General features: G+C 56.2%; 1 protein-coding gene across 1 annotated transcript; it reads right to left on the bottom strand.

The window, feature by feature from the left end:
• LOC132070648 (cullin-9-like) lies at positions 1-24232 on the bottom strand. Its single transcript, XM_059467619.1, has 40 exons — positions 23656-24232; positions 22723-22877; positions 21894-22409; positions 18984-19122; positions 17384-17574; positions 16538-16907; positions 16122-16323; positions 15600-15807; positions 15306-15499; positions 14973-15190; positions 14597-14828; positions 14113-14218; positions 13584-13814; positions 13337-13427; positions 13098-13269; positions 12716-12821; positions 12464-12559; positions 12206-12381; positions 11572-11705; positions 11317-11493; positions 10972-11087; positions 10387-10569; positions 9891-10048; positions 8923-9133; positions 8670-8835; positions 8403-8548; positions 8122-8239; positions 7497-7693; positions 7156-7415; positions 6715-7078; positions 6358-6498; positions 4607-4771; positions 4363-4526; positions 4167-4260; positions 3888-3962; positions 3306-3416; positions 2538-2655; positions 1671-1804; positions 1411-1502; positions 1-1008 (listed from the first exon to the last, which is right to left on the bottom strand). The coding sequence occupies exons 1-40, from the start codon at positions 24227-24229 to the stop codon at positions 813-815; spliced, it is 7497 nt and encodes a 2498-aa protein (XP_059323602.1). The 5' UTR covers positions 24230-24232; the 3' UTR covers positions 1-812.
• Between the last annotated feature and the right edge of the window lie 3669 nt (positions 24233-27901).

The raw sequence follows: 27901 nt of genomic DNA, 5'->3' as shown, positions 1-27901 counted from the left end.
AAGAAAACTGTTTATTTTATTAAACAGAACTTTTTTCAACCCTTGTTCCTCAGGGTTTTCTCTTTTTTTTTTTTTTTTTTTTGCAAAGATACATTATTATCTGAACAACCTCTGCATATATATATATATATGTATATAAAATATATGTGTGTGCATATATTTATAAACTTAAACAATCCTGCAAACTTGTTTGTGTCACTATGAGTGACACAAACTTGTGTCACTCATAGTGGCCCTTCCTGCTTCATAACAGAGAAGAAAACTCCAACAAAGGGCAAAAATGCAGCTCCTCTCAAGCAGAGGAACTGAACCACATCCATCTGTGGCTGGAGAGAATCCCACCAGCTCCAGCTGGGAAGCTTTGAGTGTAAATGCATCTTTTTACAGCATTTCTAGACACTGGCCATTGCTAGACAGTGCTGTGCTGGGACATGTGCCACCCTCCCCAGTGCCCAGCCCTTGGGGACAGCACACCAAGGACAAGGAGCAGCTCTTTAACAGGTGGCAAGTGGTCCTTACTCTGCAGGTGGGCTCTCTAACTCAATGAAATACCTACAGGCAGAACTGGAGACAAGAGAAAAAGGCAAGGAGATGTCTTTCTGAGAGGTGGCCACAGTAACACAGACCAGCTGCCCAGAGCATGTTTCTGCACATTCAAGAGTCACTGAGCAAGAAACCTCCCAGAGGAAATATTTTGTTCCATCTGAGAGCTCCTCCCTGCCTTTGAGGAAAAACAGTAACACAAACTGGTTGAGAAAAAGTAGAGGCAGAGGTCCAAGGTGGCAAGGTTGGGTGACAGAACCCTTCCAGTGTTAGCTACGATAGCTGTCATTGTCATCGAAGTAAGAATCACAATCTGAATCGTTATCAATCATAAAGTTGTCTTCATCAAGGTCATCATCATCATCATCATAGTCTTCCTGCCACTGTGGATCATAGTCATCATCTTCAACATCCTTGCCACCTTCATCTGTGTTGGGGGAGTCACACAGGAGGATCCGTTTCTGCCTGTTGAGGAGGAGAGCACAAAAGCTGTGAGCATCAGCTGGGACCCATCCCCACAGCACCCTCCTGTCATTGTCTCAGCATTAATTCATAACTCAGCATCCCCAGCCAAAGAAACTCGGGAGAGTCCAGGGAGAGCAGCTTCCATAGCTGAGTCTGCCAGTGATGGAGCTGTCTTGATCACAGCTGCACACAAGCAGGAGTTTTGCTCGTTTCCCTACACCACTACATCACTTAAATTGCTACCTCAGGGGGAGGTAGCAATTAACCACAAAACAGGATGCAAGTAATCAGTGTTTGTCACTCACTTTTTTGTATGTCAGTGAGCACAGGAGAAAACTCTGCTCACCTGCTTTTTGTCTGCACTCACTCACCTTCCCCTGTTACCCCACTAAGAAAACTCACCCTGTACATGCAAGGGCTGAAGCAGGCACATTTGCAAGTTTCAACTTTCTCTGAACAGCATCTCCTGAAGTCTGGAGCCCCACATGGAAATCCTGTTAGCAGGAAAGAACAGCCAAAAGAGACAGAAACAGCATGTAATTTGTGCTGCAAACCCCTACCCTGCACACACACACAACCCTGAGTCTATCCCCTCAGCTGATCAAGCACTTTATTTCCCCCACAAGAGCAAGCCAAGGCAGGAGCAGCCACGTGGCCTTCACCTGTGTGGAGTGCCAGAGGATTGCAAAGAGCCGCTCCCTGATCTGCCGCACCAACTCCAAACCCGTGTGGAAGTGCTCTGCTTTCAGCAGCTGAAGGGAAGTGGCCAGGTCCTGGTACTGCAGCAGGGTTTCCTCTGCAATTCAAGGCCAACGAAGTCAGGCTGCATCCCACACTCTTGAGGAGAGACCCAATCCTTGCCTCTGATTATGAAGCCAGCCATAGCTGCTTAGATCCCTGTCGCAGACATCTTTTATGGAAAATCCTTTCCTTAGGATTTTTCCTCCTGAGAAGCTGAGAGGCCTCAGGAACAAAATGTAGACAATGATTATCTGCTGCTGTGGAGTGCAACAGGTGGATCTGTGATTAGTCCATGTTGAATGTTTGTAATTAATGGCCAATCACAGCCCAGCTGGCTCAGACAGAGAGCCAAGCCACAAACCTTTGTTATCATTCCTTCCTATTCTATTCTTAGCTGTCCTTCAGATGAAACCTTTTCTTCTATTCTTTTAGTATAGTTTTAATGTAATATATATCATAAAATAATAAATCAAGCCTTCTGAAACATGGAGTCAAATCCTCATCTCTTCCCTCATCCAAGAACCCCTGTGAACACCGTCACAGATCCCCTGTGCAAATGCATCCCTCTTTCAGAACAGAACATGTTGCTCCTTTCTGCATCAATCTCCACTGGCAGCCAAACTCAAGTGGATTTCCTCAGAAATGACATCCAGCAGGCAAGGACTGGTCTGGGAGAAGTGAGGCCAGCTGGGTGTTGGTATATTTGCTATCACCCCACTACTGAGCTGCTGCTCTTTGGCTAGAGCTAGAAATGCCAGTCACAACTTCAGGGAGGCTGCAGGACTTACCCAGAAGGATCTGCAGAGCATTAGTGAGCAGCTCCAGGCTCTCAGTCTGCTGTTCCACAATATCCATGCTCTCAGTGTCCTGGTTATAGTAGCTGTACACACAGGAGTATGCCAGCACCTGGTAAAGTACAGATCACCTTGTTAAGCACCCCCCTTCAGCTTCAGAGTGGGCAAGAAGGATCAAACCCCTCCAGACCTCATTATTATCAGTGACCCATTATGACAAGGGACAGCAGTGTTGGCTAACGCCAGCTACTGGCAGGATTGGAAATGAAGGCGCAATTCTTTTATACTGAAGTCTAAAATAACTGATTTTTCCCACCTGCAAACCATCATCACAAGAACACAGGCTGTAAATGCATAACAAGTGTGACTGACCAGCAGCCAAAAGTGAAACCCATCAGCACACAGGACAGGCAATGCTGGGCAGCCCAGGCTGAACAAAGAGAATGGAGCCCAAAGGGAAGCAGGCATGGTGCTGGGCAGCACCAAGAGCCCACAACAAAGGCATTTCAACAAGTGGAAAACTCCAGTTATGAATTAATGACTGAGCTCCAAATCCTATGACCTTACTGTCAGGAACACTGCAGAGTTCAACTCAGACTCAAAGCAGGGAAGGGCAGACAGGAGCTCTTCCCCTGTCCTGATGCTACTCCTCCCCTCAAGCTTTCTTTGTCTCCTCTTTTTTGGAGAAGAACAAGGTTGGTGTCTCCTCACACCAGCAGAATTAAGTCTAAACCTCAGCAAGACTGTATTACCCAGCCTTACCTTCCGTGCCTGTTCTAGCACTTTGCAGGCATCAAGAACAAAGGTCAAGTTCCTAATTTTTGGCATTTCCCTGATGGAAGAAATGCTGTTCCTCAGACTTACAGCAAATTCCTGCAAAAACCAAAGGAGGGGGGAGGAAAGAGTCAATGTCACTGTCAAGCTCCACAAGACTGAAAAAACAGCACCTTCCACACAAATAATTGCTAAGCATTCTGAAGTGCCATCCCAGAAGATGCAGGCAGCAGAAGACCATTTAATGCATCCAACTATGACATTTCTACTGTGCCATCACTTCAACCTTTTACAGCAGAGCTCAGCCCTCAGTCACCACTGCTTCCAACTCCTGCACCACTCTGAGCCCCTCCACACCACAAATCAGGTGCTCAGTTTCCACAACAGGCTGGATAGAAGAAAGCAGCCAAGGACTGCTCCTTAATGTCAGAGCCAGGGCAAAATGATCATCCAGTGATTCCAGCCTGGATGTGAAGCCTGCTTCTAAGCAGAGAGGACACTGACACAAAGTGCCCTGCTCACCAGGGCTGAGCAGCAGACAGCATCTGCAAAGGCAGGAGGAGGCCTTACCCTTGCATGGTGATGAAAGGTGCATCTCTCATTGTAATCCTGGAAACGCTTCTCCTGCCAAGCTGCTTTACTCACCTGAAAGGAAAGGTAGAGGAACTTGGAGCAATTTCCCTCGAGTACCAGGGCAACCTGGAAATGCCAGTATTCACAAAGTCCAGAGTGGAGTTTGGCAAATTCACAAAGTCCAAAGGGCCCAAGTGGAGATGCTTACCATCTCTGAGAGGCCACAGGGGTCTCTGAGCACAAGCATGAACCAAGGAGATCCAGCAAACCACTCACCATGGCAGAGCAGTTGTAATAATCCTTGTGATTGGGCCTCCAGGGCTTGAGGCAGCGCCAGCAGAAGCCATGATTACACTTTGCACAGGTCATACTGCAGAAGGACAATGGGAATCCCTCAGCCCTGACAGTGCTCCCCTACACCACAGCCAGGGACCGTGCCACCCAGTCACAAACACAACAATTTTATACTCACTGCAGGCACCCCTCATTTTTCTCTATCTGAGCCTGGCAGTTTGGGCAGTGCTTTGAAATGAGCTTAGCCAGGTGTTTGCTTTGGGCTTCACTTGTCATTCCCTCATAGTATCCATCATCATCCACCCACCGAGACATGTGGCTGCAGCTGGCAGGATAATGGGCCTGAGGGACAGAGAAAGACAACCAGTCAAGCACACAAAAGCAGAGGGGTGTGTGCCAAACCTAGGACAGCTCAGCCTCACCTCTGGGAAGTTGCAGTTGAAGCAGGATATCCAGGAGCACTTGGAACAGGCTGCTCCATAACCCAGTCCATCCTTAAGGAGGATCTGATCACAGCCCTGAGGGTTGGTGCACCATGTCAGGTTGGAGCAACACTCAACATAGCGTCTGAGGAGGGCTTTTTCATACTGTAGTGAGAAGCCAGGAAAGACATTTAAGCCTGAGAAGCTGCATGGTTAAGCCTTAAAAGCAGTGTCTGGTGCTCTGGGCTATGCATCTCACCAAACAGCTGCTCACAACAAAACAGCACTCAGTCAGTTTACCCTTCCATTCCATTCATTTTCCTATCCCCACCATGTCATATCTGGAAGCTGTTGCATTTCATAGAATTGCTGAGGTTGGAAGGCATTTCTGGAAATTAAAACCTGGTTCAACCTCTCCAGCTTAAAGCAGTATTGCTCAGGACTGTGTCCAATTGGATTTTCAATATACCAAAGCACAGAGACTACCTCTGTGCCCAAACTGTTACCATGTCTCACTACCCTTACTATTGGGAAAAAAAAAACCCAACCCCAAAAAATAGTTTTCTTATGTTTAAATATTATCCCAGCATTAGATCTTCATAAAATAATCTAGTTATTTTGAGCTCAGGATTGTATCAGAGACCTCCACAGATTACTGCAACCCAAAATATTCTATGACTGTATGTGTGACTCTGCATCAGACATTAACACTCCAGCCACACCACTTACTGATCAAAAGGAAAACATAACATTTCAGTGACAGCATCAGAGCATCTTGTTAAAATTAGCTGCTATTTATGTCAACCTGCAATAATTATTTCTTTTTATAAAACAGTCACAGCAACAGGCTACTAAATCCTGCTTTCAGACAGGTGTGACTATGGGATTTGCAAAGGCAGTAAGGACTAACTGTCCAGATATATGCATTAATTCTCCAAACACTTTCTATAAAAAACAAGCCAAAAGATACAACTGTCAAACAACAGAGCAGTGGAAAAGAGACTGTTCTGCCCAGCAGTTAACAAAAAGAGTCTGTCATGTGACAGCTACAGCTCTGCCATTAGGTGGGGAGAACATTCAGCCCTAAAAACTGAAAGAACAGAAAAAGTAGCACCTGCCAGAAAAAGTAGCCTGATGACCAGGCAGTAAGGTAAGCAGAGCTCAGAAAGCCTGGCTTAGATACCTCTGTAGACTCACACAGAGTGAAATTTAAGTCTGATGTGGTAATCCCTGCCATCTTCACAAAAACCTGAACTGCTCAAAGCCAGAGACCAATGGAAGAGAAAGGACATAGGGGTCACTGATGCAGCAGTAAAATGAAATTGCTTATGTTTTCATTTCACTATTATTATTATTATTATTATTATTATTATTATTATTATTATTATTATTATTATTATTATTATTATTATTATTATTATTATTTAATTGCTTCCAGCACACCAGTAGAGGACACTTGTCATGAGCTGCTACCATGGCTCTCATCTGGTCCTGGACTAATGATGTGCCTGAAATGTTGCTTGCTAGAGAGATATATTTAGAGGAAATGCCACTGTGCTCTTTTGTTGATGTTATGCTTTCCTGAGCAGCTGGTATTGACCATAATCAGAGAAAACAGACAAAATCTGGCTGGCCACCACTATCACGCTGCCAGTCTTGGTAACAGGAAGGGGAAAAGCAGCAATAAAATTATCTGTGCTGACTAAATGTAGGAGAGCTTGGGCACCCAGCAGCCCCCCCTGCTGCTTCACCTTGGCTATGATCTCCTCGGAGGACACGATGGAGTAGATGAAGGCTGTGGTGGGCTGAGCTCGGCACTCGGATATGGGGCAGGTGCAGTTGACCACCATGTTCTGCTCAATGCGAGTTGTGAGGTACTCCCTCCAGCAGGGCTGCCAGGGCACAAGAGCAGAGGTCAGAGCTAAGCAGGGCTGTGTGACCCTGGAAGCCATCCCCACCCAGCACCCCACAGGTCACAGGTAAGTACCCCAAAGCACAAAAGTGGGAATAGGCAAGTCAACAAGTGAAGGATCACAACAAAAAAGTGAGCTGAGCTACTTTACAATTGCCTGTCAAGTAGCAGGAACCAAACGGCCCAGGACCTTCACCTTGCAACAATAGTGCATGCAGCAAAGGGTTGGTGGCTTCTCAGTGGGACACAGCTGGTTCACACAGACTGGGCAGTGGGTTCCAGGGCTTGGGGGAGGCTGGACATCCTGCACTTGCAGCCCTGAGGAGATGAGCAGGCCCTCACGGTTCTCCACATAGCACTGGATCAAGAAATCCACATTCCACCTGCAGTGCATGAGCAGGTGCCGAGCAACATCATCTGGTATGCTCAGAGTGTCCTGGACCTGCTGTACTGTCTGGTTCATGAGCAGCTTTGCCTCCTCTGGACTGAGCGTGTGCCCCATTGGCACCTGCAGCATTGCCATGAGATATTCCTCCGCCCTGTCTGTGCCAGGATCCCGCCTGGCATGGAGAAACGTGCCATGGTCACACCAGGTAGAGATGCACACCCCTCCACACCTGGTGACATGCACCCCTACCAGTGCAGGCTGTCTCTGCCATCCTCCTCCAGAGATTCCCGGGCTGGCCTGCACTGGAAAGTCATCTGTGCTTGGCCACCAAGAGGCGTTGTGGATTCAGCAGAGATGTATTCCAAGACGTGAGGCCTCCCCTCCTGGCGCCGCAGGTAGCCCTGGTTCAGCAGGTGCAGGATGCAGGACAGCACGTCCACGCTGTGGCAGCAGAAGCTCAGGAACTGCACCCCCGGGCCCAGCTCTCCCTTCTGACAGGCGTCGATCACCTGTGGCAGCAAGGCAGCCCCAGTGCAGCGGCTGCAGCCCCCGGGCAGCCCCTGTGCCCCCCGTGCCCCTGCAGCCCGTACCCTGAACACCAGGCTGTCGATGTGCAGCTGCTTCTCCCCCTTGAGGATGCGGGTGATGAGGCAGCACAGGACGTTCCTCTTCCTCTCCAGGGCGCTCACCTCGGCCCCCTCTGTGCGCAGGTACCTCTGCTGGGGCAGCAGCCTCAGCTGGCGGCCGCAGCTCTGCGCCAGGGCTGCCTGGTTCAGCCGCAGGGCACCTGCAGCCAGCACCCAAGCCAGGCTCAGCCGAGCTTGAGCTGGGCCCTGGAGGAGCCCCAGGGCACACGTGGGCCTGGGGGACCCAAGCTGGGCCTCCTGTGGCTGCCTGCACCGCTGGCCACCCCAGCCCTGTCCCCCACACGTGGCCCCAAGGCACAGCCATGACACGCACGGCCCCTGGCCTGGCCCAAGCCCACACACAGACCGAGACCCCCCTCACCCACCCACGCTGAACCAGGCCCCGTGCACGGCCCCAGCCCCACACTGGCCTCAGGCCCCACCCTGACACACACACACACCTGTGCCCCGAGCACCAACACATGGACCAGCCCCTCACCAGCCCTACGAGCTCCTGCACCCCTAAGCCCAGCCCCCCTCGGGCTTCAGGCCAGCCCCTCTCCCCTGGGTGCCCCAGCCCCACACTCACCCCCTGGAGTGCAGCTCCCCACCAGCACGCCCTGGCCCTGGGTCAGCGGGGTCAGCGCGTGGAGCACCAGGTCAGCAGGGAGCCCTGTGGCCCCCAGCAGGGCCTCCACAGCCACCTCCTGCAGCACGGGGGGCGAGGGCAATGGCCAGGGCTCACCGGCCACAGGCCCTGCCCAGGAACGGGGTCCCGTGCCCCAAACACCGCTGGAGACCCCCCCAGAAGAGGGGAAGGGAGGACACGGCCTTGCCCTGCTCCAGCCCCCACCGTGGCTGCAGCCCTACCTGGGCGCTGTTGAAGCACAGCAGGATGTACATCTGCAGCGTGGACACGTGCAGCACGCAGTCTCCAAACTGCAGCTCGGCGTGGCCCAGCCACGTCCACTGCAGCCGCCGGGGCTTGCTGCACTCCCAGCCCAGCTGGCTCTGGCCTGCCAGGGACAGTGTCAGGGACAGGGACGGGCACCAGCCCTGCCAGGCACTCCCAGCCCAGCACCACTTGTGCCTGAGCTGCCCTCCAGGCTCTGGCCACAGCCCGGCCACAGCACTCACTCTGCCGGCAGAAGTCAGCAAACTCGTCCAGGGGGGAGCTCAGCAGCGCCGGGAAAAACCTCCCAGGGCTCTCCATGTAACAGAGCGGGGACACGGGCCAGCAGCGCGGGGACAGGGCCAGCACCTTCACCTCTGGCACCTCTGCCCCCGTGGCTGTGCCCAGCACCTGGGCACGAGGGCAGCTCCAGTCAGGCTCCGGGATCCCGCCAGGAACGCCGGCGGCCCCCGGGCTCCCCACCCCGATCCCTCTCACCTCGTCCAGGCCCGTGTCCAGCTCCAGCAGCCGCTTGTCCTGCTCCTGCAGCTGGAAGAGGCTGAACTGCCGCTGCAGCTCCTCCGACTCGGCCAAGTTGCTCAGCATGTCCTGGGGAAAGCGGCTGGGGAAGCACAGCCCGATCTGCTCCACGATGCCTCCTTCCAGCCACGATGGCCCTTGTGTCAGGAGCCGGTCCCCCAGGTAGTGCCTGCCATGGCCACCAGCTCCACTCAGGCTGGGCTGAGCCCCGTGGCCATCAGCCACCACCAGGAGACAGCCACAGCCCTGTGGCCATCAGCCACCACCAGGAGACAGCCACAGCCCCGAGCCCCGTGGCCATCAGCCACCACCAGGAGACAGCCACAGCCCCGAGCCCTGTGGCCATCAGCCACCACCAGGAGACAGCCACAGCCCTGTGGCCATCAGCCACCACCAGGAGACAGCCACAGCTCCGAGCCCTGTGGCCATCAGCCACCACCAGGAGACAGCCACAGCCCCGAGCCCTGTGGCCATCAGCCACCACCAGGAGACAGCCACAGCCCCGAGGCCATCAGCCACCACCAGGAGACAGCCACAGCCCCGAGGCCATCAGCCACCACCAGGAGACAGCCACAGCCCCGAGGCCATCAGCCACCACCAGGAGACAGCCACAGCCCTGTGGCCATCAGCCACCACCAGGAGACAGCCACAGCCCCGAGGCCATCAGCCACCACCAGGAGACAGCCACAGCTCCGAGCCTGGCCTCACCCTACACATGGCACACGGGCTGGCAGCACACACGTGTCCCCTCCCTGTCCCCAGCAGGGAATGTGATTCCACACACTGGCAGCACCCATGGGCCCTCCACACTCCATGACCCCATAAAAGCAAAGCGGGAGCACCGCTGCCACAGCAGGCCAAGCTCCCCCAGCACACCAGGCCATGTGCAGCAGGCCCCTGGCTCTGGGCAGACACAGCAGCCTCACCTGTAGAAGTGTTCAAAGGTGTGGGCAAACTCCAGGCCACTGAAGACCACAAAGGGCTCCAGGAACTGCTGCAGCCGCTCCAGAGGCCCCGTGCTGCCCGCAGCCCTGCGGAGCTCCTGGATCTGCACGTCAAGGTAGCGGGCAAACTGCTCACTCACCTGCAAGGGACAGGGCAGGCTGCAGACAGGGCTCACCGGGTGCCCACAGGGCTGGGCTGGGGGAATGTCCCTGCAGGGAGCACCGGGAAACTCTGGCACTGCCGGGCAGGGCTGAGGGTGCCCAGGCACCAGCCCAAGGCCGGAGTGTGCCAGGGCTGGTCCCACGCTGGGATGAGCACCCCACACCTGAGCTGGGCACCACTGGGGTGCCAGGGCAGGGCTCTGTGGCTCAGGGGAACAGGACAGCACCCACCCAGAGCCTGCCCCAGTGCCATGGCCAGGGCAGCTCCCCAGCCCCTGCCCAGGGCACGGCCCCGGGGCCGCGCTGCCCCACTCACGTGCAGGGCGGTGAGGAAGGAGAGCTGCAGCAAAGCCCCCGCAAAGCCCTGGCCCAGGGCCAGCACGAAGGCGGCCTGCTGCCCAAAGAGCTCCTCGGTGGCCCCGCGCAGGCGCTGGTACAGCCGGCAGTAGCGCTCCGCAAGGTCCGGCGCCTGCCCCGCCGCCTCCAGGAACCGCTGCACCTGCGGGAGCAGCAACAGGGCTGAGCCAGCAGGATGTGCCCCGGGAACACCCCAGCCCTGCCCTGGAACACCAGCTGCCTGCTGGCTGCCGGGGCTCGGGACCCTGCTGCTGCTGCTGCGGGGCTGCCGAGGTGGGAGCGCAGCTCCGAGGGCAGCCAGGGGCTGTGGGGGCACTGCGGACACACAGCAGCAGCCCCCAGCAGGAACAACAGCCCCACACCGGACCTGCTCCTGGCCTGGCTGACACTCGAGCCATGCAGGGCTGTCCCCGCATCGCTCCAGGCTCTGTGGAGGCCAGGTACAGCCCGGTGCCTTCCCCATGGGCACGGCCAGACCCCACTCCCTGCTCCAACCACCCAGGGAAGGTCCCACAGCCCTCCCAGTCAGCCCTCCAAGCTCTACCTGCTGCTGCACCACGCCACGCCAGCACTGCGAGATTCCCCACAGGCCTCTTGACTTCTCCACCACCACCTTTGCAGTCCTGGCCGGCACCTCCTTGTTCTTCCCCTCCTTCCCACCTGCCAAGGGTCAGCCTCAGGCTCAGTGTGGCTCCATGGGCAGGCCCCACACACTGACCCGCCACAGCAGGGCGGAGGGGACGCTGGGGAGGCACCGCCACTGCTGGGGCATGACCACAAGCCTTCCCCGGCTCAGGAGCCTCTGTGCCATGGGATGCTCCCCAGAGGAGCCCCATGACCACAGCCTGGCCCTCTGCAGCAGCCCCAGGCCAGGGCAGCCCCGGCTCACCAGCTGCTCTGGTCTCCTCTGGCTCGGGGCCGCCGGGGTCCACGTGCACCAGGAGCTGGGTCAGGCGCCGCACGCAGGAACCAAAGGCAGCCCTGCGTCCCGGGGCACGGCGGGGCAGCTCCACGCTCTCCAGGTACTCGGTGAGCAGCCAGGCCAGGGCACTGACACCATCGGGGCCTGCGAGGCCAGCCACACTCAGAGCTGGTGCCTCTGCCTGGGGCGCGGCACGGCCGGGGCCCGGAGAGCGCGGCCTACCTGGGCTGGTGATGCTCTGCACCAAGGGGGTCACCAGGGCCTCCCAGAACGTCCTGCCCAGTGCCCGCGCTGCCTCCTCGTCGGGAAGGAAGCGGTTGGCAAAGCCCTGCTCGTGCTGCAGCGCCCGGTTCAGTCTGCAACAGCGAGCCGGCAGCGCTCGGTGCCAAGGGCTGGAGAACTCCCGTGGCAGAGCAGAGCGCAGTGCTGGCTCCCTGCTCTGCCCTTTGCCAGGGCACCATGGCTCGCTGGCCTCATGGCCCCCAGCAGCCAGGGAGGGCCCCTTGCTGTCCCCAGGGCTGCCCCCAATGGCCCTTGGGGCCCTCGCAGACCCTGCCAAATGGGGGCTGAGCAGTGCCTGTGGCCACGAGATCCTGCTGTGCCTGGCCAACCTCTGCCAGGACGTGCCAGCCCCTGGGGGACCAGCATCCTGCTCTGGGGGTTAGCTCAGCTTAAACCCAGATGACCCCAAGGTGGCCCTGGCCAGGAAGGACCACTGGTGGCCAGGAAGGAGCAAGGGCCCCTCCCAGCCAGCTGCTGCTTTCCCAGCCCTGCAGTCCCCTCACAGGCTGCCAGCCCTGTCCCCCCGGGCCCTGGGACACCAGGGATGCGATGGCACGGCCAGGACACCACTCACCTGCCAAAGAGCTGCAGCAGCCGCCCCCGGTCTCGGCAGATCTCCTGGCTCCAGGCATGAGCCCGAGCAGTGCAGGAGAGGAACGTCCGCCGGCACAGCTGCTCCCTGAAGATGGGCCAGAAGCTGGGCTTGGGACCCAGCACCTCGATGCCACGCACACGTGTGTCAATGCCACCCTAGGGGACAGCGGCACCCTCAGTTCCTCTGGCCCCAATGCCCCTCAGTGCCCGCTCCTGGCCCTGCCCCTGCTCCCCCTACCTGCTGGCACCGCTTCACCCGGATCTGGATGACGGGCCAGAAGCGCGTCATGTTCTCCAGCAGGATCACTCTGCTGTCCGAGGGCAGGATGGTCACCTGCAGGGAGGCACCGAGCCCTCAGCGTGCCAGGCAGCCCAGGGAGGCTCCCACAGCGCAGCTCCTGCCATTCCCAGCTCCCCGGGCCTCCCAGCACAGCCAGACCTGCAGGGGGCACAGCAAGGAGCAGCCCCCGCCCCTCCCACGGGCACTCACCGCGTTCAGCTCCGTCCTGATGGTGGCAGGGCTGTCCCCGCCCAGCACCACCACCCTCGATGGCATGTAGCTGGAGTCCTCGCTGGCCACCAGCATGCTCAGCTCCCTGCACACACAAACACCACAGGGCTACCCAGCCATCCCCCCTCCCTGCCCCAGCCCTGCCAGCCACGTCCTGCTGGCCCCAGGACAGAGCCACTGTGGCAGGGCTGGCACAGACCCCCAGGACAGAGCCACTGTGGCAGGGCTGGCACAGATTCCCCAGGACAGAGCCACTGTGGCAGGGCTGGCACAGACCCCCAGGACAGAGCCACTGTGGCAGGGCTGGCACAGATGCCCAGAGCCCTCTCCTGCACACACAGCCCTGCCAGCCCAGCCCCACCTGATCACCACTCCACACTGCATGTGCACAGTGATGAAGTGGGAGCCCGTGCTGCCGTTCGACTCCCAGTAGGTCCTGGGGTTCCTGTCCGTGAGCTTGCTGGCCTGGTGCGAGTTGGAAGAGACCTGCACCTTCTCCCAGCACTTGTCCTCCTTCACCTCCATGCTGGAGCCTGTGGGCAGAGCACATCCAGCTTCCAGCCACCAAGCCTGGCGTCAGCTCCCCCTGCCTGCGCTCACCTTGGCACAGGTTGTGCAGGAAGACATCAAAGAAGGGGATGCTGATGGGCTGCTGGCTCCGGCGGTGCTCCTCAATCTGTCCCAGCACCAGCTGTGGGACGGGGCAAGGCTCTCACCAGGGGCTCCTGCTGCCCTCAGCCCCGCAGGGCTGTGCCAGGCACAGAGCACGAGGCATCCCTCGGCAGCAGGAACAGCCTGGTGCCCCCAGCCCCCAATGCCCAGCCCAGCCGTGCCTCCCCAGGCCCACCTGGATGCAGCCGGCCAAGATGCTGCTCGTCAGCTTCTTGTAGAGCCCGGCGAACTTCTCGCACTCCGCCACCAGCTCCAGCAGGGCCGGCGCCAACGGCGGCACCGTGCTGTGCTTCTCCAGGGCCTTGGACAGAGCCTCGTGGGTGCCCACGTGGCACATCACCACCACACAGTCCTTGCTGGCACTGCCCAGGCGGTGCAGGAAGCCAACGACCTCCTGCAGCACCTGCTGAGACGCAGCCCTGAGCACACGGGCACTGCTGGCAGCTCCAGGGCCCCCACAGCCGGAGCTGCAGCTCCATTGCCTCATCCCAGCCCAGCAGCACCCACCAGAGCCTGGCAGGGCACAGCCAGACTGGGCATGGCCACCAGGACAGGGACACGGCCAGGACAGCCCCTGCCACCTCTCCCAGTGCCTCGGACACACGGCCAGGCTGGGGCCACCAGCGGGGCCCTGCCTGCCCAGCCCGGCTGAGGCACAGCCAGCACAGCCACCCTGCCTGCCACGAGCCCCAGGGCCCCCTCACCTCCCAGCTGCTGCTGTGCGTGATCAGCAAGCACACACAGGGCTCCACACACTCGTGCCAGGGCAGCACATCCTCCTGGTAACTGTCCAGGAACTTGTTCAGGATCCTGCGTGACAGAGGGGACCTGCTCAGTGTGGGCACAGGGACAGCAGGGCTACAGGCAGCCCTGCTTCCCTGCCCCACCTGCAAGGCACCTCTCAGGGACTGGGAACCGAGGCCCCCCTGGCACCCTGCACACCCCACCAGACCCCAGGCATGTCCTCTGCTGCCCCTGCATGTCCCCACACACCAGGCACAGCTGCTGTGGCCCCGTGCCCCAGGACACCCCAACTGGCCCCTGCCTACGTGCTGGGGTGAGCCTGCCCCCAGTGAAGAGCAGCCCCACCAGCACCCACAAACAGGCACTGGCTCTCCCCACCATGACCCCCAGCACTCACACACCTCATGAGGGAGTCCCAGAGACCCCCAGTCACCCTGCACCCACCTGAGGATGCTCAGGCTCACGGCCTTCTCTGTCCCCAGCAGCTCCAAGCTGCGCAGCAGCAGCCTGAAGCAGCTGTGGTCCTGCAGCAGCTGGGCCACCTGGCCAGAGGCAACGGGGCCTTGGCTGCACAGCTGCCGCTCCAGGGCCACCACCACCTCCTTGCACAGGCTGCCATCGTCCAGGTCACCCAGCAGCATCTGCACGCCCTTGGGGTCCAGCAGGGGCTCTGTGCCTGCCATGACAGGGACACTGAGCCCAGCCAGGCATTCACGGAGCACCAGCAGCCCCTCAGGGTACTCTGCCCTGCCGGGCCAGGCAGCCCTGCCCTGGCACCCGCGGGGCCGTGGCACCCACGGGCACGGTGGGCACACGGTACCTGCAGCCTCCGGGCCCAGGGGCAGCCCGTGCTCCGCCAGGCGATTGATGGCGCTGAGGGCCAGCACTGCCTGGGGGCAGCCGCTGCTCTGCCCGGCCCTCCAGCAGCTCTGCAGCGCCGCCAGCAGATCGCAGCTCGCCAGCTGCTCCGCCAGGCCCCGGTGCCCGTCCATCAGCATGTTCACCACCAGCAGGCCGTTCTGCACGCCTGAGGAGCCCCTGCAGGGACACAGCCGTGCCACTCTCCTGCACCCACAAGCCACCTGCCCGCCCTGCCCGTCCTTCCCCCTGCGGATTCCCCCCGACCTCAGCCCTGTCCACGCTCTGCCCCTACCCTGGGACCCTCTGCATGGTGCTCAGGGCAGCAGGGATGCTGCTCAGCAGGCTGGCAGAGCCCTTGCTGGAGGCAGAGCCGATGCTGGCGAAGATCTCCCGCATCATCTGCGCGTCGCCGTGGTTCCAGGCCAAGCCCTTCCCGCCGGCGCCTCCCGGCTCCGCGTCCGCAGCTCCCACCAGCACCTTCAGGGCCTGCCAGGGCGAGAGCGGCGCGGGGGCAGCGGCGCCTGCACCCCGCCCGGGCGGCCCGCGCTGCCCTGCCCGCCCCGGCGAGCCCCGGGCGCTCACTCACCGCCAGCCCGGCCTGCTGCACCAGGGCGGAGCAGCCGTGCAGCCGCATGCAGCCCAGCACGGCCCGCACGCCGCCCTCCGTGGCAAAGGGCACGCGCCACTCGTAGCGGGCCAGCAGCGCGGCCAGCAGCCGCAGCGTCACCGCCACCAGCGCCTTCTCCGCCGCCGCCGCGCTCAGCAGCTCCACCGACACCTGCACCAGCTTCTCCCTGCAGGGCACAGCACACCTCAGGCACGGCCTCCTCGGGCCCTGACAGCCACCTCCTTCCTGCCCGCGCTGCAGCTGGGACAGCCCCGCCAACGGGCCTGCTTGGGACAGAGGGACACAAAATCCGCCTTTCCTCTCGCCCTGCCAACCGGCCTGCCTGGGACACAGGGACACAAAATCCACCTTTCCTCCCGCGCACACCGCCCTCCACGCTCCCGCTGCCACCTCCCGCTCCTCCAGCTCAGCACCGGCCCCACCCTGCCCACAGGGCCCTCCCCGGGCAGCAGGAGGGCCGTGCAGCACCCCAGCACTCACCCGGCGCTCCCCATGCCCAGCCCGCCCTGGGCTGTGCCAGCTTGCTGCTCCGACTTGGGCTCCTCCTCCAGCATCTCCAGGATGTGCCTGAGCCCAGCCAAGCGCAGCCCCGCCGCCGAGCTGCTGCTCTGGATCACCTCCACCACAGCCGCAACCTCGGCCAGCGAGCCGCCCTCACTCGGCCCCTTGGAGCTGCCCAGCGCTGGCCGGAGGGACGGAGCCGTCAGGGCAGCAGCGACACCTCCAGAGCTCCCAGGGTGCCACCCAGCCACACACCCAGCACCCACGGGCACCCCCACCCACCTCGGGCAGCCCTGGCTGCACGGCCCCCGTGCCCTGCCCAGAGTATCCCCTGTGGGGGCAGCAGTGCCGCTGCCGGCACCGCGCCTGTGCCCCAGCGTGTGCCAGGACCTTACCTTGGCTCTGCTCCTCCGTCACCTCTGGCAAGAACAGCCCTTCCCTCTCCAGGAGCTCGCTGAACAGCTGGGAATCCGACTTCTCTGCCACACCGCGGCCCTGGCTTGGCCCTGGGGCTGCACAAAGGTCTCCCTCCGCTGCCATGGCCATCGTGCCCTCAGGGCCGCTGCTCCTGTCACCCTCTGAGGACGCTGCGGGGCTCCCTCCACCATCCTGCTCTGCTCCCCTCCCCAGGAAGTGTCTGCCGTAGACACGGGAGCCCCGCAGGTCCCGCAGAGAGCTGCCCTGGCACCGCTCCTCCAGGGCCTGCAGCACCTTCTGGGCCAGCTCCGCAGGCACCGACAGCTGCACCAGCGCTTCTTCATCCACCTCCGACAGCCACACCACGGCGACAAGTTAATCTCGGGCTCGCCACGCTCCCCACGCCCCTTGTGGCGGCCCCTGGCACCACGGACAGAAAGGCTGCACCGCCACAGGCGCCCAGGGCCGCTCCCCACTGCCACCCTCCCCTGCCTGTCCCCAGCCCGACCCACCAGCCCACAGCTCCCACCCGTGCTCAGCACCCAACTGCAGCTGGCAGAGTGACCCCACGGCCTGGCCTCGCCTGCCCAAACCTGCACAGTCACTCTCCAGCCAGGGGACACTGCCTGTCCTCTCATCTCCATCACTGCTCTGCTGGGCCAAGCTCTCCAAGCTTTCCCCATCCCCACTCACCCTCCCATTTCTGCCCCGCTCAGGCAGGCCCTGCACAGCTCACACCTGCCCTCTCCTCTGGGCCTGCTCCCTTCCCTCAGGTTCCCTTTGCTCCTCCCTCCCATTTCCCTGCTGCAGGCTCTGGTCCCTACCTGCTCTCCCAGGTGCTGCTGGATGAGACAGGTGATCTCCTCCTGCTCCTGTGCTCCCAGCCTCCTCACAAAGAAGAGCAGCTCCCACCACTCGGCACGGCTCAGGGTGTCTGCAGCCTTGGGCAGCCGCTGGCCCAGGTAAGGCAGGGAGTACAGCCCCCCCAGGGGCTTGCACAGGAATGGCTGTGGAACTGCAGGGGAGCGGGGCAAGGGAGGGCACTGTCAGCTCTGCCAGCTCCCCCATCCTCTGCTGCACACCCCACATTTCAATTCATACTCTAAGTGGGATATGATGCCTGGAAAGAGTTATATATAGAAGTGAAACAGAGCTCCTGCTTCCCCAAAATCAGAAAGACCATGAAAAGGAGGAATCTAACTAAGTCTGGTTTAAGTTAGACACTGCATACTGACATGAAGTTAAGCCTTTAAATACAAGAGGTAGAAGCCATTTAAATCATCTTTTCAACAGGCAATAAGAATAGTTTCAAAGTGTGCAATTTGCTGCTGACCTCAACATTCTCTCTTGCAGCCAGTAAATCCAAACCACTCTACACAAAAGATATTCTAGAAGGCCACAGCTGTGATAAAAGAGTTACTTTAATAGGTTTCCCTGGCTAGAATCATGTCAGATGCTGAACAAGAAAGGAGTATCTGAAGTCTGGATTCTACCTTTCATTTTTCTGCCAGTACAAGGGCAATGTTAAATGTTCTAGGAGATGTTGCAGATGTCTTACAAAAACAGTTCTTTAATATTTTAACACCTTGTTTAAAGCTTAATAGTATGAAGTTAAACAAATTGTTGCTATGTTCACGCTTTTAAAAATCCTTATCATTTATTTAAGGGGATTTGAGTGCCCCCAAAGAGCTTCATCTCAGAGAAATTCTAAGAGGTTCTCAGAGAAATTAATGTTTTGGCAGTTCGGTCAGTTAATTCAAACACAAAGTTTTGACAGTTGCAGTTTAAATCAAATTTTGTCGCAGACATCTTTTATGAAAAATCTTTTCTTTAAGATTTTTCCTCTTGAGAAGCTGAGAGGCCTCAAGAACAAAATGTAAACATTGATTATCTGCTGCTGTGGAATGCAACAGGTAGATCTTTGATTAGCCCATCTTAGATGTTTATAATTAATGGCTAATCACAACTCAGCTGGCTCAGACAAAGAGTCTGAGCCACAAACTTTTGTTATCATTCTTTCTTATTCTATTCTTAGCTAGCCTGCTGATGAAATCTTTTCTTCTATTCTTTTAATATAGTTTTAATGTAATATATATAATAATAAATCAGCCTTCTGAAACATGGAGTCAAATCCTTTTCTCATCCCTCAACCTGAGACCCCTGCGAACACAGTCACAAAATTTTATACTTTTTATATCATTACTTTCATTATACATCTCAACAGAAGTCTAGGGTTCAAAAATACTCCATTCAATCACAAGCCATGCAATTCCTTAACTAGCTTTACATGGTCACACAAACTAATGGTGCTTTCTAAACCCAGCCTGCTACTTGCTGTGTGATTGGCCACATAAAGGTCCCCACTGCTATCCCACAGGATAATCAGAAAGAAAGAGATGATACATACACACATCACAATCTCACCTGTGTCTAGACTGAAGCTCTTTCTCACACTAGATTCCTTTTCCTGAGCAGCAGGATCTTCCCACTGGTCCCCAAAGCCAACAATCTCCAGGATGTGCCACCGCACCCAGTAGGTCCGACCCGTCGACTGCCGTAAAACCTGGGGTGAAACAAATCCAGACAATCAGAACTGCTCACTTGTTCTGTCCTCTTGCTACACCTGTCCTCACACTTCCCAAAGAAGTAGAAGACCACAGAATTATTGTACAGATTTCAGCACTCACATTGTCCAGTTTTGAGGCATACCATCTTTAGTAACTTCTTGCCTTGGTTACACCTGGATCTTTATTTTTGAAAAAAAACTAACTTTGCCTGCGAGCAGTACAGATCTCATGTTCTGTATGTCCCAGTACAGCAGCAGAGACATGAGTGAATCCAGGTAATCACAACTGTGCCAAAAGTGCCAAGCTGCAGGTGCCTTGGGAAAAGCAAAGGACATAACCAACACTACCTTGAGGCAGATGAGCTGTATATTAAGTACCTCAGGGCACTTTTATAACCTTGGTCATTCATCAACCCTCTCAAACAGGTTTTGGGCTCTTGACAAGCATGTCTCAAAGGCAGAAATTGTTTCCTCTGCTTTGTCCAAGTTGTCTCTCAAAAATCAGAAGGACTTTTTATGGCTTCCCATACCATAGTGTTACATTTAACCTTCTGAGCAGAAGGAGAACTCAGCAACAGCAAGTACAACCTGTCAGTAGCTTTAAAAACAGCACAAAAACTTATGGTTTGGTTATTTCACTGAGCTCTTTTGGAGTTACACCAGTGCTACCATGAACTCATTGTGCTGGACAGATGAGATGCTGATAGACTTTGGGAAAGCACTGTATGGAAGGAAGTTGAGTTAAACTACACCCAACACCAAATAGTCTTCAATGTATCCCTGACGAAACTAGTTATGTACCAAATGCCATCTCAAAGGAGCCATGGAAAGATAGGGCTGCAGGACCAGACACAACAGGGAAAATCCTTCTTTGGAAAGGCAAGGAAAGTAACAGAAATCAGAGCAACAAAGGAAAGATGAGATGAGGTAAGAGACAGAGTTGTGATGGACTGGCCCAGTTGCCATTCAGATCTGGTTTTGTTAATAGTGTGAGCCTTACAAAAAACTTACTGAAAATAAGCCTGAATGGAGCAACTGCAAATTCATTCAACGTAATTAAACAGAAAAACAGACAGAAGAGGGAACCCAAGGGACCAACAGGACAAAGGGAATGGAAGCTAACAGTACACTTTAGCTCAACATTGAAGCAAAAACCCTTTGACATTTATCTCACTGGCAACAGGAGAAAATAACAAAAGGATCATGGTGCTCTTTCCAAGTTGCCCAGTTCATCAAGAGTAAAAGTAAGTACAACTTTATAAGAAACAGATACCACAATTTTAGGAAAACACAGATATTAGAAACCAAGATGTATAAGGACAAAGGGAGAATCAGCATGAAATACATTTCCTTTGCAAGTTATCTTTATGGAGGGGGTTATAAAAGAGATTTATACACCACTTAAAAATAAGTGGTTTATAAAAATAAGGAAAAAAATAGGATGCAAGGCAGTTATTCAGCTGAGGAGGCCTGAATAGAAACATCACCAATGCATGGACCAAAACTAGAAAAGCCTTTTAACTGAGGTACATGGAAGACAGGGAGGTGATTCCAGAAAACCAGGGGACAGTCTTGCCTGGCCAACCTACTGGCCACCTATGATGGAGTGACCACATCAGTGGCCAAGGGAAGAGCTATGGCTGTCACCTTTCTGGACTTCCGTAAGGCCTTTAACAGCAATCCCACAACATCCTTCTCTTCAGACTGGAGAGACATGGATTCAACAGATGGACTACTTTTGATGGAATTGGTTGAATGGTCATATTCAGAGGTCAAGAGCTCAATATCCAGCTGGAGGTTAGTGACAAGTAGTGTCCCTCAGGGGTCTGTATGGGGACCAATACCATCTGATATCTTCATCAGTGACAACAGTGAGACTGGCTGCGCTCTCAGAAGGTTTGCTGACAACACCAAGATGAGCAGTGCAGTTGACATGCCTGAGGGATGGGATGGGATGGGATGGGATGGGATGGGATGGGATGGGATGGGATGGGATGGGATGGGATGGGATGGGATCCAAAGGAACCAGTGGGAACCTCATGAGGTTCAACAAGGCCAAGTACAAGGTCCTCCACCTGGGCTGTGGCAAACCACAATACCACTCCAGACTGGAGGACAAAGGGATTGAAAGCAGCCTTGGCAGAACTGATGGATGAAAAGCTGGGCATGACCTGGCAATGTGCACTCAGAACCAAAGAGCTAACCATATCCTGGGCTGCATCAGAAGCAGTGTGGCCAGCAGGTGAAGGGAGGTGATTCTGCCCCTCTGCCCTGCTCTGGTGAGACCCCACCTGGAGAACTGCATCCAGCTCTGAAGCCTTCGGTACAAGGCATGGACCTGGTGGAGCAGGTAAAGAGGAAGACCACAAAAACAGTAAGAGAGATGGAACACCTCTGCTATGAGGAAGCGCTGAGAGAGTTGGGGTTGTTCAACCTGGAGAAGAGAAGGCTCCATGGAAACTTTACAGTGACCTTTCAATACTTAAAGGCTTGTAAGAAAGATGGCAACAGACGTTTTTTGGCAAGACCTGTTTTAGAAGCTAAGAAATCTTAGTGGCACAACCCATACAAAACCAGACTAACCTTCCTTGCAACCCACCCCTCCAGCTCTGAAAGGTGAGTGTTTTGCTAGGACAGAAGCAGTGATACACATTAAGCCACACCTATTGTCCAACTTCCTGCACACAAAGACATCATTAGGAATTCATCAGTCACCCTGCTCACTCCTCTCTGCCATTCCAACCAGAAGAAGTCTCCCCATGACCTACCTGTACTGTGTGCATGTTATTGGTGCTCTGGAGGAACTCGCCTTCCTCCCCAGCTCTCATGTCACCACAGTCCTCCAGCAGGCGCACCCGCATGCCGCGCACCAGGTGTGCCCGCAAGTACTCCGTGTAGTCACTGCTGTCTGCAAAGTCTGATGCACTCAGGAAAGTACACCCCTGCTTCTTCTGAGGAGCAAGATTTGAAGGCAACACAGGCTTTTGGGCAGCAGAGCTGGCCGGGGGCTTGTGCTGGAAGATGGAGCGGGCAGGGCGAGGCTGCGGGTCCCGCTTGTGCCTGTGGCTCCAGCCCATGGCGTGCACCAGCTCCGAGATGAGGTTGGCCATGGCCATGCTGAACTCAAACTCCTGCTTCACACGGCTCCTGTGCTCAGGGACGGGGCTGGGCACAGCACAGCCCTGCTGCTCCTCTCCCTGCTCCACGCCGCTGCTCAGCTTGTCCAGGAGAGAGGTCACACACAGGTAGCGCTTCACCAGGACAAACAGCTGCTTCCCAGGGATCTGCAACAAGCACAGCTCTCACACTCAGTCCCCAGCTCTCTCTGAGCCCCCAGCTCACTCCCAGAGGCTCCCATGAGACCTCTCAGCCACCCTGCCCTCCCTGCTGGCAGACCAGGCTCTCCAGGTGCCTCTGCACCAGCCCCAGCCTCTCACCGGGCCCAGACCCTGTCCCAGCTCTCCCTACAGCCAGCCCTGCTCCCCTGCCCACCTTCAGTCCCCTCCTGTCCCACACAAGGCTCCAGCCCTGGCCCCGCTCCCACCCTCCTGCCCCTCACGCCCGCAGGCCCAGGGCTGGTGGCGGCTCTGTCACCACCTGAGGGAGGTGAATCCCCTCAAAGGACAGGCAGGGCTCTGCAGAGGATGTGATCTCAGCAAACAGCTCCAGCAAGGTGCAGCGGCTGTCAAAGTCCATGTGCTGCTCAATGCCATCCTGCTGGCTCAGGGACAGCAGCACATGGGCCCAGATTCCTGCAACAACAACAAAAACTCCTCAGCCTCACAAAGACAACCCTCAATCCAGCTCCCTGCCAGAGACAGAGCTCAAGGAAGGAACAGCTTTGCTGCTCGGTGTCACCTGATCCACCTTCTGTCCCTTCCTCTGCAGTGGCAACATTTTGCTCCATGCTCTATTTTTCTACCCCTAAAGCTGAGAGATTCTCACAAAGCAGCAACCCCAAATAACTGATTCCAGAACAGGGTCCCAGGGAAGAAAAGAAGTCAAGGTTTAACCTGAATCAGCCCCTCATCTGCCCCACCTCAGAGCTGTATAATCTCAGGCACTGGGATAGGGAAAGCCGGATCTCCTGTGGGATACACCACAACCAGCAACCTGCCAGCTGCACCCAAGCCTCATCAGGCACTTCCAAGCCAGGGCAGCGCCTCTGAAATGAGGACTAGCCTTTATCCAGGGCCTGAGGAAAGGCTCCCTGCCAAGAACAGGCCAGAGACTTTCCAAAGGACAGCTTGGAGCAGAGTCACCCCACACTCTGCCAATCCCCTTGGCATAAGTCCTCCTAACAGTTAATCAGCATCCCAGCTCAGAAACCTGGCAGGGGAAAGAGTTTCTAACTCCAAGAGCAGCCCAGACAACCACAACCACGGAAATCCAGAAGATCCCGACTGATTCTTCCCCTTTTGCCAAGAAGCCCCGAGACACGCTGCTCCCCAGCACCTCACCCCTCCCGAAGGCTGGCACCCCCACTGCCCAGCCTCCCTCCTCAGTGGCCCCGAGCAGGAGCAGCCCCACCTGCATCGTGAGCCCCCAGCGCTCGCAGCATCTCGCCGGCGCCGCGGCGGACGCGCCGCTCCCTGTGGCACAGCATGGCCGTCAGCAGCTCCAGGGCTCCCGCCTCCCTGAAGGCGCCCGCCAGGGAGCCGATGCTGGCGTAGGCGCCCAGCACGTGCACCGTGCTCAGGACGGAGCACTCGGGGCTCCCGGCCTCGGCCACCTGGCGCCCGGCTCGCCGCACCAGGCTCCTCACGTCGGCCTCCATCTCCAGCAGCGAGGCCTCGTCCAGCGGCACCGCGTCCGGCGCGACTTTGTCCGCGGCCGACGGCCTCGTGTGGGCCAGCAGCGCCGGGCAGCTGGCGCGGACCTCTTCTGCAGACATCCACAGGGAGATGCTCTCTGCCTTGCTGTCTCCAGAGGAGGCACCGCCGCCGCCTCCCGCTCTCTCTTCCGAGCTGACCACGCTCCACCGCACCAGGTATTCCGGCCGCTCGTCGTGGCCGCGCCGCTGCCGCAGCAGCTGCTCTGGGTGCGCCTGCAGCTTGGGGCCCAGCTGCACCAGCAGCGTGCCAGCGTGCTGCTCCTTCACCATGGCAGCAGCTGCGTCTGCAGGGACAGAGGGGAAGCAGGGTCTAGCTTTTATTTCTGCAAGTGTGAGGCAGCACTGGCCGTAGAATTGGTCGTGGCACAGCTTTTGATCCGGAGATCCTACAGACAGAACAAAGGTTTGAAGGAAAACCCACTTTGCAGAGGTTCACATTCCCTTTCCAAGAAAATAAGTCAGTTTTTCATAAACAAAACCAGTTCCAAGCTCCACTGGCACACATAGGGGATTCTCCTAAATAAGGAAACTAACACAAAACATGAAGGCAAAATAGGCCCTTTTATAAAACAGCAAACAACCACCAGAAATTCTAGTCCTGTTTGCATCCCTGCCACTGTCCACAACATGACCCTCACAAGCTGCTGCTTTTGCACTTCTGCCTTCCCTCTTCCTATTTAGCATCTATAATTGTTTGGAGTGTGAGTTTACCTAGAGCTCACGGTATTCTCACCATGCATAGGGACCTTCACATCACCAGGCCCTGAAGAAAATAATGAGCAGTTTCTCATACCTAGTTCATACACATCAGGTAAGGTTCACTACCTGAAAGTCTCTCAGTATTTCCTCCTTGCCCTCTTCTCAGAATTCTTTGCCTTTACAATGTTTCATCAATGGACAAATTCTACAGAACTAAAAGATTTCTACTCTCTGTTACCTGACTGTTCTGCATCTTGGGACCACAAAGAAGACACAGTGCTTCTCTGCTTTCATCCATGCAAAAAGCAGCATGGAAATAATTTGCTGTGAGTGAGTGCCAGTAATCAGCAAGGCAGCTGCAGACAAAACCAGGGACTGAGTTCACAGAGGATTCCAGATCAGGCTGATAGGAAGGAGCTCAGCCAGGTGGCAGTGGGAAATGCTCCTACCACTCACACACACTGGCAAGAGAAGCAGTGAAGCAAGATACCAGCGAAACAATCAATCTATGCTTAACCAAAGAAGACACTAACCATCAAACACTATGCCAGGCACATTAAAAACATTTTCCAGGTGCAGAGAGAAGCAGCCTGAACTCCCAAGACATATACACTTACCTTCGATTGTGCTACCTTCGTTGGAATTTGCCGCATGCCAGGTGGGAATCTTCTTGCAGCTTCTGTAATAAAAATACCGAGTTATTCTCCTGTGCTTTGTAGCAGCGTTTAGATGCTACACAAGCCAAAGAATTGTTTTCCTTGAGTGAGTTTGTACAACGGACACACACACAGAGGACAGCTCGCACTGATGTGCCTTGGAACACACGGGCTTTGCCCCGGGCCGCCCCCCTATGCCGGGCCCTTCGCTCACCGGTGTCCCGCTGCCCTCGGAGCAACGGCGAGCCGGGCAGGGCACAGCCGGGCTCAGCTCCGGTACGCGGGGAGCCGACTCAGCCCCGAGGCGGGAAGGGGAAGCGGCCCTTGAGGCGCCGCTCCGACCCTGCCGCGGCCCCGGAACGGCCCCGGCCCCGGCGGCACCGGGAGGCGCCGGAAACAACGCGCAGCTTCCTACGGGAGGCGGAGAGGGACACACGAGTTGCGCGCCCGCCCACCGCAGTGTCCCCGCCGTGTCCCCGGCGTCCCTCAGGATGCGAGGATGGGGCAGGTTGGAAGAGACCACCGTGGGTCATCTGCTCCAAGCTCCCTGCTCAAGCAGGGCCATCGCAGAGCACATGGCACAGGATGGTGTCCAAATGGTTCTTGACTATCCCCAGCGAGGGAGACTCCACAGCCTCTCTGGGCAGTCTCCCGGTGCTCGTGCACTGCACAGGGAAGTTCTTCCTCACGTTCAGGTGGAACTTCCTGAGCCTCAGCTCCTGCCCCGCTGTCCCATTGCCCGGCAGCGCGAGCAGAGCCTGCTCCACGCTCAGGGCCCTCCCTGCAGGCACTGACAGACGTGGATGAAGTTCCTCTCAGTGTCTCTGAGCAGGCCCAGCTCCCCCAGCCTCTCCTCAGAGCTGAGGTGCTCCAGTCCCTTCACCATCTTTGTCACCCTCTGCGGGACCCACTCCAGGAGCTCCACATCTCTCTTGTCCTGAGGATCCCAGAACTGGGCACAGCACTCCAGGGCTGAGCAGAGGGGCAGGATCACCTCCCTGCCCTGCTGGCACTGCAGTTCCTGATGCAGCCCAGGATTCCATCGGGAATGTGCCACAAGAACGCTGCTGGCTGCCCCACAGCGTCCTTCAGTTCCAGGCCTGAGCTGGCACCTCAGCCTGGCTGTGCCCGTGGGTCACAAAGCTGCTGTTCCCCCACACCAGGAATGGTGGCGAGCCATGGAAAAAGATGAAAGATTGGAATATCTTCTGATTCCCCTGGCTAATGTTAGAAATGAGAACAAATGGAAGTTGCTAGCTGAAGAAGGGATCGGCTGGAGCAAGCTGCTTTTTGGTAAGCTGGTAATGCTCTGCTGTGTGTTGGTACCATTTCTGTGGTGATTAGTTGTGTTCATCAAGGGCTGTAGCAGGATGGGTGGCAGGAAGGCTAAAAGCATGTCATGTCAGCACTAATATTATTACTGCAAATGCACCATTAATCAAGAATTACAGTGCAGCAATGTCAGGCTTCTGGCCCTGGGGTGGTTCCAGCCCTGCACCCACCCTCCATCCACCCTGCTGGCTTCAGTGGCAGCTGTGCTGGCTCCCGGCAGGTTTGGGGCTCTGAGACACTGCCCTGTTCTCTGTGCTGCTGCAGAGCCAGCTGAAGCCAGCTGCACACAAGTTTGGCCTGTTTCCAGCTCCTTTCCAGCTCTGGTGTCACACTGATCTGAAATGCCCATACCATAAAATCTAAATTCTTATCCTGTGCCCATACTGCCCTTCCTTGGGGTGCAAGTTTCTATCAGTCTGATAAGATTTGTTTTAAATTACAAACAGTCATTAAAATCATCAGCTAACTAGATGAGAATTTGCTTTCTTATTTGATCCTGGAGCAACTTGTATGTGCCCAGCCTAATTTCTACTCTCACTACTAATGAAATGGATTAGACAATTTCCATGTTTTACAATAGCAATCAGCAATTAATCCAAACAATATAATTGCAATTAATTATAGGCTGGATAAAACAGTGCAGTGCTGCATCAGTTTGTGGAGACCATCCTCCAAACCTGTGGGCACCAGTGGTGGATTGTAAAGGTTTGTGTTTCCTAGCCAAACTCTTGATTTCTCCATTAGCACATGTGATCTCTGTTGGTGCTATTGATGCTTTCTTTCCAGATGCTCTGGAAATCTCTGTTTTCAATTAATATGTAATTTTCCTTCCCTGTTAATTACCAAGACATCTTGTTTGTGACAAGGAGAGGTTTTCTGTGGTATTCACATGGCCTGCTTATGTCTTTGATGGTCTCCACACCATGCTTAGTAAGTCTTTTATCCTAAAAGTAAAGCTCTGTACCTGTGGTATCTTGCTCCATGGTGTGTAAGTGACACACAGGCCCCTGTGCACAGGTGATTTGGGATTGCTGGTGCTGAGAGGGTGTTTGTAGTGTTGAACCACAAGCCACACCTGTGTAGGCACAGGGCTAAAAGTGAGCTTGTGATGTAAAAGTACAACCTCACCTCCTCATGGGGAAAGAGCCATTTCAGCTGTCTTCTGCTCCTAAGCACTTTCTGTACAATCCTCTTCCCCCCTGAGGTATCTTCTCCAAACTGCACTTTTATCAGTGCTCAGCTTTCCTTACACTAT

Source organism: Ammospiza nelsoni, chromosome 3 (assembly GCF_027579445.1).
Source record: "Ammospiza nelsoni isolate bAmmNel1 chromosome 3, bAmmNel1.pri, whole genome shotgun sequence".
Lineage (NCBI taxonomy): Eukaryota > Metazoa > Chordata > Aves > Passeriformes > Passerellidae > Ammospiza > Ammospiza nelsoni.
The sequence above is the reverse complement of the archived record's forward strand: the minus strand, read 5'-3'. Positions and strand labels throughout refer to the sequence as shown.

Coding starts and splice junctions, on each gene's coding strand:
- LOC132070648 (XM_059467619.1), bottom strand. CDS start 24,229: ATGGTGAAGGAGCAGCACGCTGGCACGCTGCTGGTGCAGCTGGGCCCC. Junction 7,416..7,496: donor TCGACAGCCTGGTGTTCAGG/GTACGGGCTGCA, acceptor TTGCTGCCACAG/GTGATCGACGCCTGTCAGAA. Junction 3,963..4,166: donor ATTACAACTGCTCTGCCATG/GTGAGTGGTTTG, acceptor CTTTCCTTTCAG/GTGAGTAAAGCAGCTTGGCA.